At 54.2% G+C, this 12,862-nt stretch overlaps 1 protein-coding gene across 3 annotated transcripts in view; it reads left to right on the top strand.

The window, feature by feature from the left end:
• LOC119109549 (titin) overlaps positions 1–11,440 on the top strand; it is a gene marked incomplete at its 5' end in the record, with an annotated part of 67,531 nt that extends 56,091 nt beyond the window's left edge. For 2 of the 3 annotated variants that reach the window (XM_037233218.1, XM_037233216.1), the window contains 13 exon segments: positions 255–418; positions 817–1,101; positions 1,896–1,949; positions 3,237–3,391; positions 4,051–4,201; positions 4,685–4,839; positions 5,555–5,705; positions 6,130–6,234; positions 6,457–6,651; positions 6,959–7,051; positions 7,500–7,612; positions 8,451–8,550; positions 10,634–11,440. In XM_037233218.1, coding sequence (XP_037089113.1) covers positions 255–418; positions 817–1,101; positions 1,896–1,949; positions 3,237–3,391; positions 4,051–4,201; positions 4,685–4,839; positions 5,555–5,705; positions 6,130–6,234; positions 6,457–6,651; positions 6,959–7,051; positions 7,500–7,612; positions 8,451–8,550; positions 10,634–10,830 — 1,918 coding nt within the window. In that variant the 3' untranslated portion in view covers positions 10,831–11,440. 3 annotated transcript variants of the gene reach the window in all.
• Positions 11,441–12,862: the final 1,422 nt, after the last annotated feature.

The raw sequence follows: 12,862 nt of genomic DNA, 5'->3' as shown, positions 1-12,862 counted from the left end.
TTGGAGATCAGATTGGGATGCATCAGGATGAACAAGACCGACTGGGGAATCATGTCTCCGAATCTTGACTGATATACCTTGAAACGCGTCCTTCCTGTAGCAGGGGTGATATCCTGGTGGCTAAACGGCGTAGTTACGACAGCATGAACTTGTTAAAATAATGGATGCGATAAAACCACCGTTTTTGTCCTGTCCCGCGTCGCTCCACCACTGCGTCTGCCCTGCCCCCATCGTCACCACCCCGGACCCTGCAGGACCCGCAACGGGAAGCCGATCAAGACACGCAAGGCCAGCTACGAACAGCACGTGGCCACGCTCACCATCGAGGACACGGTGGAGAAGTCAGCCGGCACCTACACCTGCCACGCCACCAACTCCGCTGGAGAGGTGGAGACCAGCTGCATGGTCAAGATTCAAGGTGAGGTCCGCCGCCCGGGCGGGCTGAGGTCGGGCGCGAGGTCGTTCAAGGTCGTCGCGGTGGCTCGAGTTGACACGCTTTGTCTTGCAAGAACGGTATGTGAGTAGCGTGGTGGCTGATGATTAGGTATGGGATTTGTAGCAGGGCTGTTCAATAGTTGCATCTGTTTGTTCCGGAAGGAGGGAGCTTGTGGCCGCTCTCATTCAAGTATAAATGTCTCGGTTGCGCACATCATCGTGTAATGTCAGTCATGAGAAGAAGCAATTTGTCGTGTTGGAACTAAGTTGTTGTACCCAAAATAATTACTCACGCCGATCTGTAGGAGCATCGACCTTTAGGACTACACTCAACCAGATCTACGACGTAAGATGCCAACAGCCGCTGTAACTGCCTTTCAGAGCCGCCCGCTCTGGACTACGACAAGTCGCTGAAGGAGCAGCGTCTAGAGGTCAACGCCAAGTGGACGCTGACCGTGAAGGCGACAGGCATTCCCAAACCCTCCCTGCAATGGTACAAAGGCGACGAGCCGGTCTCGCCGTCCTCCCGGCTGGACGTGCGCACCGACGGCGCCTCTACGCAGGTGTCGGTGTCGCAGCTGACCCGCGAGGACACCGGCACGTACCGCCTCGTGGCCACCAACGACGTCCGCAGCGTCACCGAGGAGTTCACACTGCGCGTGCTTGGTGAGTGACGGCGCTGGTGGGGGTGTAGGGGGCCCGCTGGGTGCTGCGGCGATGCGCGTGGCGTTCGGGGAGAGGAGGAGGGGTCTTGGGTTTCAGAATAGGCGACTGTCCGTGTCGCTGGGTTGTACATGAAACGTTGCGTCATGCAAGGATTTAAGAATGCCCGTTTTTCCATACTGACGGAGGTAAAAGCATTTTTGGCGTCGGTTACAGTGTGAACAGTAGCAGAAGAACGACAGGGGCAAATTCCCACCTTTGTGACGGTGTATTCGTTTGGGAATATTTCACCCAAATTGCCCCTGAAACTGGTCTCTTGTCCGAAGTCGTCATCTTCATAGCGTCCGAAGCAAGGATGCGTTGTATTCCGATTTCGAAGAGTCCCGGATGAGGAGGCGATTGATATGGCCCGCGATAGAGCTGTTTGTGGAAATCAACGACTCGCTTCAGGCTGCTGAGGCCTTGGAGCATACGGTTTTCATCGCCACCAGCTGTTCAACCTGGGTGAAGATAACTTGCTATTTTTGTCGGACAAACAGACAGAGGTGCCCAATCTGAATCGAACCGCGTATGGCATATCAGTTGATGGGCCGGTAGTTCATTTGACAGCAGTCTTGATCTCTGAATACGGGTCACACCATGGCTCTTCACGGATAGGCTGGAAGCCATCCATGCTTATTTACTGTGATTTTTGTGAACTCCGGTCCCGTAATTTTCCTTGACGGCCCGAACCATGGTCAATTAATGCCAAGTATCGAGAAGCCGGTGTCACATACCACATGTTGTGTGTGTTGTAGACTACAGCAGACGCTCAATGAGCAGAACGCGCTCCAGTAGTCCAGAGATGATCGGTAATCTGTCAACATGTCTTGTGTCGTTTGCTGCACACCACGTTTCCCTCGCGTTTTGGAGCATTATGTGGAGCCGTGCTCGCATTCCCTCTGTGCTACCCCATTGAGACGCGCTACGGATGTCGAGCTCCCTGTGCCCTCGAGTCCCAAAGTGCCTTTAAAGTTTGAAGCCCCGTAAAGTAATTGAAAGCATTGTCGCTTACCTGTTAAAGTAGACTGTTTTACTGGTTGTTACCTCCCAGGAAGTAATTGTAATAGTGCGTGGCAATGGTACGATTAAAAACAGATAAAATAGTACGATTAGTACCAAAATGGTACGATTTGAGTGGGATACTATCAGAGGAAACAACAGTATAAGTGGTCAGCACAAACTTGCCTCCATGGTGAGGTGGAATAATCTGGAAAGGTTGAAGAGGACTGAATCACGTTGCAAAAACGGCCGAATTGTGGTCATGTTTAAAAATATGCTTGATACGTTTGAATTAAGCGTGCTTCCTCATGGACCACCTGGGCTACCCGCTCTGTATCTGTGTTTCTGTGACTAAGTTCATTGCCAGGCGCACTCGTTTCACAGCCGATGTGTAAATGTTCCCGGCATCAACCCATCTACACATTTCTCACCATCCCATGTTTTTGTGAATAAACGATGTGCGTGCGCTCTACGCAAATTATTGTGCTTGGGTATTAACGTTGGTGCCTAGTTCGAGCATTTTCCCAACTGTTACTACTGATGTCATGAACGTGTGTGTGTCGCTGGTTAAGTACAAATGTCTGGGCAATGAGAGTACCGTGCGTTCCCCTGCTGTCCCAGCGTTCATTATGGACTTACTTTCTGCGTGGGCAAAGCGCTTGCTCTTGGGGTCGTCTCCACATTAGCTATACAGTATGTATGTGCAGTCCAGTATGACCATTTAAAACAGGCGTCTTGTGATAGCGTAATGCCGTTGCATGGTTATGCTGATGCTTAGGTGTTGTGATACGGAATCAGCGCAAGATTGTGATACTCCTTTTGGAGTATTTCCGCCATCGCGATAAATGTGACTCTGCGAGTTGTCACCCCGGCACGTCTCTCAAAAAAGTAATCGCTCCCAGCCATCTGATAGGTTTATAAACGGCTACCTGATTATTTTCCATGTTACCCTAAAATACTCGATGACTTAGCGTACCATCAGACGGAAGAATTTAGCTGCAACTCCTCAGCGGCTGCGCTAATGACTCAGTGACAGCTGGCCGCCATCGCAGCCACCCGACGCGTGCATACTGACCCCTCGGCCGCCCCACACGCAGACAAGCCGAGCCGGCCGGAGGGGCCCCTCAGCGTGCGCGTGGGGGAGAAAGAGTCAGTGACGCTGGACTGGAAGCCGCCTTCCGACGACGGCGGCGTCGACGTGGCCGGCTACTTCATCGAGAAATTCGACACCAAGAAGCAAACCTGGATGAAGGTCCGTGGGGTGACTGAGGATCCTCGTGTGCAGTCAGGATGCTGCGTGATGACCGGACGTCTTCGATGTGGCAGGCTCAGTCGGACGTGTTTACTTCTATTCCAGCCTGCGAGGCAAGCCCAGTCTTACGATGACCACCACAGCCATCGTAAGACTGAGCCAGTGATGATGGCCATCGATGACCACCGCAGTCTTATGATGACCATCCCAGTCTCATGATGACCAGTCCAGTCCTATGATGACCACCTCAGTCTTATGATGACCACCCCAGTTTTATGATGACCATCCTAGTCTTATGATGACCACCCCAGTCTTATGGTGACCATCCCAGTCTTATCATGACCACTCAAGTCTTATGATGACCACCCCAGTCTTATGATGACCACTCCAGTCTTATGATACGGTACTGATATTACAACGTTTCGCGGTTTGGGGCGGTGAGTGTACGGGGTCGCCACTGTGAGGCATCTCGTGAAGCGGCAGTTGCAGATCACTGTCCACGAAGCTAAAAGGCAAGGAGAAAGGCTAAGATAAAGAGCTCAAGAAGGACACAAAAATCGAAGTCAGAACCCCGAAATGTCTACGAGCACCACGTGCTAACGACGCATCACGCACCACGCGACGATGCAGTTTTGTTGAAGCGTCATTACCGTTTCCAGGTGGCAGACATCGTGGGGGACATCCTCACCTACTGCGTGCAAGACCTGCTGGAGGGACACGAATACTTCTTCAGGGTGTACGCCTTTAACGTCCTGGGAAGCTCGGAGCCCCTTGAAACTCAAGAACCCGTCTTGGTTATGAAGCCGTTCGGTATGTATATGATCGTGACAGTACATGGTAACCGTACACAAAACTTGCCTGGTGTGAAAGTAACCATCCACCGTTCGAAAAAAGCCATGGTTTGCAAGTAAGAAGCATTCTCTTTGTGTTTCGTTTCAATATTTTTGCTATATTCGGGCATTTGACACCATTTCGTGCCTGTATTACAAGGTGTTTTTTTATGTCAAGTGCACTTCCAATGACTCAAAATTGTGCCCTGTCTGTTAAAAATCCTGTAAACTTCGTTCCTTACGCTCTCAACCGTCCTCTATGCGGCATACGCGGCCGCCACCAACCTGCCGTAAAAGGTCCCCTCGACCTCACCTTGCCAGCGGCTCCTGCCGGGTCTCCCCGCCCGTGCCGCCTGCTGGCGAACCACCCCACCTTGGCCTGCGTGTCCTCCGCTGCCGCCTTCCCCTAGGCCGTGACGTGACGACGCCCCGCTGGCGCTGACTGTGCACCGCGTGCCGCCAGACCTGCCGTCGGCGCCGCTGGGTCCGTTCGAGGTGAACGCCATGGGCGACACGTCGCTGACGCTCAGCTGGCAGGAGCCGGAGACGGACGGCGGCGCCGCCATCGTCGAGTACCTCGTCGAGCGGCGCAATGTCGGCAAGAAGGCCTGGCAGAAGGTCGGTTGGGCCGCGCCGGCGGTGCTGGTGGTCGGACGGTTCAGGCTTGGGGCGCTGGCCGCGCCAGCGGCGCTGGTTGTTGATGGGTGGTGGCCGGCAGGGGGGCGGCGATGCCGATCAGATGGATTGGGTGTGGGATGGGAATGCGGCGGGTTCCAGTGGTGGGCGCAGCTGCCTATGTTGGCTTGGTTTTGGTGCTGAGCCGGTACGGTCTTACGAGCTCCAACCTGGCGGGGTTCTGATATAGCATCGGGACAGAATATGACGTACAGGAATGAACACTACGTTTCATTGGAACGGAAACGGGAGATGTTGTTATACTGGTCACATTGATTTCATTTCACGAGAATTCTGTTCAAGTGTAGGTAAACGCCCGTACGCGTGTATAACAGACGCTGGCTGGCTGGCAAACACGAGCACTACCTTCTTTATGCATAGATTTAGATATGCTCGTTTGGTGCATCCGGGGCACGTACGGGCGTTCTCCATGGGTCAGGGCCCGTAGAGTTTCTTTGGTGTGCCATCTGAAGTCGCACAACCTCACGGTCGTGAGTGGTCTCAGTGGTCTGGCCGTCCGTCTGGCCGTCCGCTACCTGGCCTGGTCGGCGCCGCTGGTGACTTCACGAAAAGAGCTTTCGCAGAGCTTTCGCCTGCAGCCGCACAATCCCATTCGTGGATCGTCGTGACGTCGCGTTACGTCACGTACCGTCGCCAGGTCGGCACCACGGACAGCGAAACGCTGAAGATCGACGTCACGGGCCTGAAGAAGAACATGCAGTATAACTTCCGCGTGACGGCCCGTAACGCCGTGGGCGCAGGCCCGCCGCTGGCGCCCGAGGACGCCATCACAGTTGGCAAGCGGCTCAGTGAGTGACGCCGCGCGTGACGCCCCGGCAGCGCCCTCGCCGTCCTGGCAGGGAGCCGACGTGTGGGGACGTGTTGTGGTGCTCCGCTAGCTCGCTGTGCGTGGCTGTATGGGACAAACGGCTGTGTGTAAAAGGCAGGCGTAAATAGTGACCTTTGCTCTTTAAAAAGCGCAATGGGGGATTTGGTCATATTGCGGATTTGTTCTTACGTGGTTTGTGACTATATGATGAGTTGTATGCCGTGCAAACTTAATCAGCCGTGTTCAGAATCCCGCCGCTTATGTTGGCCATAGCGTACCCCTCGCATGCTAGGCATATGTTAAGCGTAATCTGTATTGCACTGTTCCGTATAATCACTGTTGTCAACAACTCATGCGGTGTTGTAGCCTCGCAAAGTGTATTTGATGAACGCGTCGTTTTGCAGCGCCGCCATCGCCGCCGACACAACTGACCGTTAGTGACGTCACAAGTCGCAGCGTGACCCTGCAATGGGCTCCACCCACCAACATGGGAGGCGCCAATCTCACAGGTAACACTACGATACAGTAACCTTCGAATGACAAAATTCGATGGTGGACTGTTGCTTATATGCAAAGCGAGCTTCCATCTTTTCATCGATGAGCAAACGGCTCGCCTCCGTCGCTATCGCTCTCGTGAGGTGCCCGATGAACTCTGGGATGACTCTGCCTGTGGCTCAGCTCGAGTCTGTACGCTAACAAAGCTGACCCCTGACCCCGCTCCGTGCCCCCAGGCTACATCATTGAGCGCCAGGCGGCTGGTGCCTCGCACTGGGAGAAGGTGGTCACGCTGGACAGTTCGGTGACGCTCTACTCCATCTCCTACCTGAAGGAGAAGTCCTCCTTCTTCTTCCGCGTGTCGGCCGAGAACCCCATCGGAGCCGGCGAACCGGCCGACACAGACCTGGTGTCGCTCAAAACGCACGCCAGTACGTCAGGCGGCGGGGGAAAATCCCTGGCCAATAAGCCATTTTCTCTTCTGAGAATCCAATGGAGCATTATGGCACTGTTAATGCGGCCTTAGTGCTCAACACCAATCTTGATTCAGTTGCTGCGATGAAAGCAATATTTCGGAAAAATGTTGCGCAAACGTGAGGCTATTCTTCGTCACACAGCCCATCCTTGTGCGAATACAAAAGTGCTATCCACCTTTTCACATGCAAGTTGTTCACATGCATGCGTGTGTTTTTCAAAGGCCTGCCCCGCAGTGTGTCGATACGGCCGCTCCCATTACAGCGCCTCCGTCGCCGCCAACGGCACCGCTGGAGATGAGGTCGACGGGACCCAACTCGCTGCTGGTGGAATGGGGCATACCGGAGTCCGATGGAGGTACGGCAGCAGCTAGGCAGTTGAACAGGAATCTGGGGATGAACAGCAATCACTACATCACGGGTTTAATAAGGGGCGCGTTAAAAAGTGAGGTAGCAGTAGCAGCTTTGCATTAGATTCTTTCCATTGTTTTACAAAGGTGCAAATGCTTAGCATTCCTGAAAAATGGGGTTGCCGTGGCACCCGCATCCCCTGGCCCCCCGCCCCGTGCCACGCCCACTACCGTAACACAATATACGTGTCTGGTCGTGTGTGATGCGGTAAATCATCAATTTGCGGATGCCAACCCAGGGTAGGTGTATTTAATTATGACCTTATATGTAGCATATGGGCATCTGTATTTGGGTCCATTACTCCTACGCCGACACGTATCCCGTAAAAATCACTGATGTCTATGGAGGCGGACTCCGCGCCTGGTGTGTGAGATTCACGAACCTGTGTTTGTCAGGCGCGCCGCTGGAGGGCTACCACGTGGCCATCCGGGACGCGCGTCGCACCATGTGGATTCAGGTCGGCATGGTGGGCGCCGACGTGACCCGGCTGCAGATCAAGGAGCTGCACGTGAGTACTCTGTCGTCGCTCTGGTCATTGGCCCGCCCTGCCGCGCGCGTGTCACGTGTCTCCGTCGCCATCGGGTGCCGCCCCCTGTGCCGCCTCATAACTGAGCTGTTTCCGTGGCCCATGTGCATCACTCGCTCGCCTGTGCCCATATGTCCGCCCTGTGGTCCTCTTTCTAGCCTTACTCTGCATCGTCGCAACACAACGTCTATCCGGGGCAGGCTCCAAACACTAGCCATGAGTGAGCTCAGGTGTCCCGGGTGGGAGGGGGGGGGGGGGGGGGGGGAGCGCCCGAGCGTCGACCACGCACCCTGAACAGAGGTCCCTGTGCGGGTTAAGTTTCCGTGGATGGACCCACAGGTGCATGCAGTTTTCCCCATCATTATACACTGTCCTTTATCCCATAGCCCTGAAATGTTAATTACTGGTCGAAAGAGCTCTAATCCAAACCAAACCAAAGGCCATGTGCACTGTACCCGCTGTGCAGTTCGAGATGTGCAAATTCAATGCGCCTCGCATGTGTTATAGTTGTTTGCCTTTGCCTATGTGCGTCGGCGCTTTGATCCCGAAATGTTACTGCTGATAAAGGCGTCTTGAATTTTGTTTTGTGTCGTGGATACGCGATACACGCGCGCGCGTTTTCGTGAAGAGGAGAAAGACAGTCATGCATTTCGCTCTGACATGCGAGGTGGCGTGTAAACACAGACAGTCCCCATGTTGCTGTCGTCTTCTCAATATTAGCCGTTTTGTTCTTGCCTGCGGCCAAAACCATCGCTCCCGCCATCGCTTCTTCCAAGCTTGCGCCCTGCTCTCCATGTAACCCACCCGTCGCCGCTCGCAGGAGGGCCACGAATATTATGTGCGGATCTTTGCCAAGAACGAAGTGGGGACGAGTGATCCCCTGGAAAGTGAGGACGCCGTGAGAGTGGTGCGGCCGGCAGGTGAGCCTTCGCCGTTGTGTCTTTAAAGCGATGTGAAGTTCCCACGGGCGCACCGTTCTGCGCAGCCCGCTAGGTCAGTTATCACTGCCTGCAAGCTGGTGCGGGCAGGTGCGTCCCCCCCCCCCCCGCGCCCGTCATTAGCCGCAGGTGAAGCACCCGTGCCAGAGTCATGGAACTGGCAGGTGGGGGCTGGTCGTGGGAGTGTGAAGGCCGACAGGTGTGTTTTCATCGCCGCTGTGGTCGGGTCACCAGAGGAGTTCTCGGCGCCCATGGTTAAGTCTGGGGGCCTCAGTGTTTATGTTTGATATGGCTGCTGACGCTTCGCCTGATGCGCTTACCTGTCAGCGTATCGGCTAATGAGTTCAAGCACCATGTAGGCTTCTCACGTGACTTAATTTGTACGTCAGTGTTCGGACCTTCAGATAACGCTTGCATCTTATATCATTGTGTCAGCGTGCACTGTTCACCTTATTGCTCAAAAGCGTAAGCTGCCGGCACCGCTTTTTACCCTACTTTTGACGTATTTAGTTAGCGCCTACGCCTTGGGGTATTACCAGACAGTCAACTTTTACCAAGAAGGACGGACGAGGTCACAACGGGGTGGGAGCGCACTGATGCGTAGTGTCATCTTATCCGTTACATGATGCGTGCTTACCCCGTGGCATGTAAATGCATATATGTGGCTGGAAAATGAGCGACTTGTGCCTGGCCTGAAGATATGTAAACCGTGGGTCTTGTTCATGTCTGATGCATCAGCATCATCATCATTGCATCATCACTGCATTAGCGTGCCTTCAAAAGCCCGGCAGTTTTACTCGATGACGTGAATTAATCTGGAATTCTTCACATTTTTGGTGAGTGGCGAAAGTTTGGAAAATGCTTGTGCTTCGGATGTCAGTTGGTCACAGTGAATTGGGCCACGTGTCTATGTCGTGGGCGTGGCCTGGTCTATTTCGTTGTACTTAGCTATATGTATATATATATACGTATATTACATTTACATTGTATATATTTTATTACATTGTGGTACCAATCTCACCACAACGTTGTTTTGTATGGGCGGTTTCGGCACAGCTTTGATTGGTGGTTTCCTCGCCCACTACTCGCGCGCATAGGGGTCGGGCAGTGTTTAGAGCGGTCGGTGATTTGAAGACGACACGTCCGCGTACGCGGAACGGCTGGCGCCGCTCCTGTACGTGCTTTGGTTGCGGGGAGCTGACATCACTTATCAAAATACCTGAAAACGAGCGGGCTCGTGGTATAAGCTCAACCGCGTGTGGGAGTCCACATGCAAGAAATCAGGCGCTTGCCAGCACTGTTGGCCGTTTTCTCCACCGTTGGTATGAGTTCAGTCTTTTCGCCGCGCGAAAATTGTAGACGCTGCGTGTTAACGGAATGGGAGGGTGAGATTGTTGTGATTTTGCAGCATTTTAAACGCACGCCACACGACCAAATAGCGAACATTTAAGTGTTTAACATATTGTAACAAGTTTTGCAGAGGCGTGTCACTTGCTGTTGAAAATTTTGTGCCAGTGTGCTGGGTGGTTGCAAAGCTAAAGGCCCGTCAAAAGTATTGCTGGTCGGGTCGGGTCGGCCGAGCAAGATCGCTGAAGCTAAAACAAAATCCGGTTGAATGGCGTTAGGACTAGCTGGCCTGTGGCCTTGCTCGTGACAAGTATTACATTATTTATATATTTAGTGATAATATTTTCTCACTGCTTACGTTTTGCGTTGGTATCCACACTTAAAACCAGTTACGAGGCTTTGCGGAAGTGCTTGCTTCTTACGCTGGTGTCCATGGCCTACGCTATCTCCGTTCTTCGTGAGCGTTCACGCCTGATTGTAATGCAAGCTTCGTACGCTAGTGGTCATATCAGACGGCGTGTTGTCACTGTGTTTAATCGCTAGTTCCTCTGGCGGCTTCTCATCCCTAAGTCGACGAGACGGGCAGTTGAGTTGTAACCAACTGTTCACCATGACACTCATAATACACCGTCCAGGGGCTGCCATCGCCCCCCCCCCCCCCCCCCCGATCTCGCTTCCATTCCACCCATGACCTGGGCTGACCCGACCTCGGCCACAGACTACCTGGAGGCGGAGACGGTGGAGGGCGCCGAGTTGGACCGCACGCCGTCCCTCAGCGTCACCACCGAGACGTCCTCCTGGATGCGCGAGGCCGGCATGGACGCCGACATCCACTCCTACAGTCGGCTGGCGCTGCTCCGCCGCGATGAGTACTTCTTCCGCATCTGGTACTACTCGCAGGAGCTCTTCAAGTGAGCGCGCACGCGCCTGTTTGACCCGCTGCCGCGTTGTTGAATCAGATCGCGCCGCGCCGCGTTTGTACCTTGCGTGAGTAGCGCCGGCGGTGGGGGCGGCGCCAGGGTAGCCGCGCGCCGCCCCGCCGTCTTCGTCGCCTCGTGCGATTCGTCCTGGCCGCCGGCCGCCCGCCAGCATTTGCATTACCCGGTGTGATATTGTAGCCAGGGATCTGCGGTGTACATAATCATTATGGGGGATCCGATACGACGGAAGGCGCCTCGAGACCGAGGACGGCCGCTGTGCAGTGCGAGGACGCGAGCTCGCGCGCCCCGGCTCCGCCCGGCAGGGCGGTCGGCCGCCTCAGGCTGACCCCCTCTCCATCTGCGGCCGGCCGCCCGACCGGGCGGAGTGGAACGCACGCGGCGACTTGACCTGACCCCGGCCGGTCGGCCCCTGCTGACCCGATGACACCTGGCGGACCGGCCGGGGCGGGGCTCCGCGGCGCGCGGGGTGCGCGCGGCATTATGAGGGCGAGACGTTTGGGAGCCCGCTGGTCGCGGGCCGAACGTCAACGAGTTGTGTTACTTGTTATGGGGCGAGGTGTTGGAATATAGTAGTATCGGATGTGCTGCGTGTTTTGGTGAATCCTCATCTGGTGCTACTCGCGGGAGCTCTTCAAGTGAGCGTGCACGCGCCTGTGTGACCTGCTGCCGCGCTGTTGAATCAGATCCCGCCGCGCCGCTTAGTGGTGGTCATTGGCAGAGGTTGTGAGAAGATGACTTCCGTTTCTCCGAGGATTAAGTAAAGTAGGAATACCAATGGCCAGTAACACAACTAATTTCTGTTGTATCTATTGGCCATTAATCACGAAAAATCAACACTATGATGGCTAACATTAAGACAAGTTGTCACATTAGTTAGCACGTTTTTCAGTTCGGCTTATATACTTTTTGCTCTGTAGCACAAGATAGGCCGCGTGCGTTAGAAAGACACCGAGAAACTGGCTAGGTCTTTGATTTGACAATTGTTAAGTCAATTTTTCCCCCATTTAGTCAAGACGTCTATGCATCCGTCGAGGCGCATGAACCCTCGCTGCCTCAGCTACCCACCTCGTTTGCACGTCACCCACGACTATGTCTGGTCAAAAACGTTCTGCATGACGGACATAAATCTGAGATCGACCCAGTTCCGAGCATTTGTGTGTGGTGTCTGCTCCAGACACTCCTGGCGTCTGCTCCAGACGCTCCTGGTGTCCGCTCCAGACACTCCTGGCGTCTGCTTCAGACACTACTGGCGTCTGCTCCAGACACTCGTGGTGTCTGCTTCAGACACTCCTGGCGTCTGCTCCAGACACTCGTGGTGTCTGCTTCAGACACTCCTGGCGTCTGCTCCAGACACTCCTGGTGTCTGCTGCAGACACTCCTGGTGTCTGCAGCTTAAGTTGGAGCCCGTGTCCGGCCGGTAGTTGTGCGTCCGGTTTCATCAGCTTCTTACGAGACGGCAAAAGACGAGGATAGTTCGCTTCACATTGTTAGTGTGAAAATTGTGGAGAACGCGTCGCCGATCGCTTCGTAACGGAAGTGATAGCCTATGGCCGCTGCTGAATCTTACGCAACCTAGCCCGCTAAGTTCAACCCAATACACTAAACGGAAGCCGACCGCAATCATCCGGAGAAATTTTCACCCACCCAACAAACACAGCCCAACAGGTTCTGGAGCACGCGTTCATGTACGTTATACGGCTCTTTTAGTTGTATTGCTGCTAAAATGACGCTTAAATGGTATACGGATCCTATATGGTTAAAAGTTGAAGTTCGGAACCAAAACCTCGGTCCAGGTCTCATGTTACTAGAATGTTTTACTTCGAGCCCGACATCTGTTGTTTTGAATTCAATCCCCGAGTCCTATTCAGTATGCCATTGAGCTGGCGAATCCGAGTCCGAGTCTGTCAACCGGCGGGAGGAATCCATTCACCGGAGCCCAAAGGCCGGAGGGTCATGATTCCGCGTCAGAGTCCGGCCGGACTCAGGCTCATGCCTGCAGCCGTGCT

This window comes from Pollicipes pollicipes, unplaced genomic scaffold (assembly GCF_011947565.3).
Source record: "Pollicipes pollicipes isolate AB1234 unplaced genomic scaffold, Ppol_2.1 Scaffold_7231;HRSCAF=8579_pilon_pilon_pilon, whole genome shotgun sequence".
Taxonomy (NCBI): Eukaryota; Metazoa; Arthropoda; class Thecostraca; order Pollicipedomorpha; family Pollicipedidae; genus Pollicipes; species Pollicipes pollicipes.
Note: the sequence above shows the minus strand (reverse complement) of the source record. Positions and strands in the feature narration are given on the sequence as shown.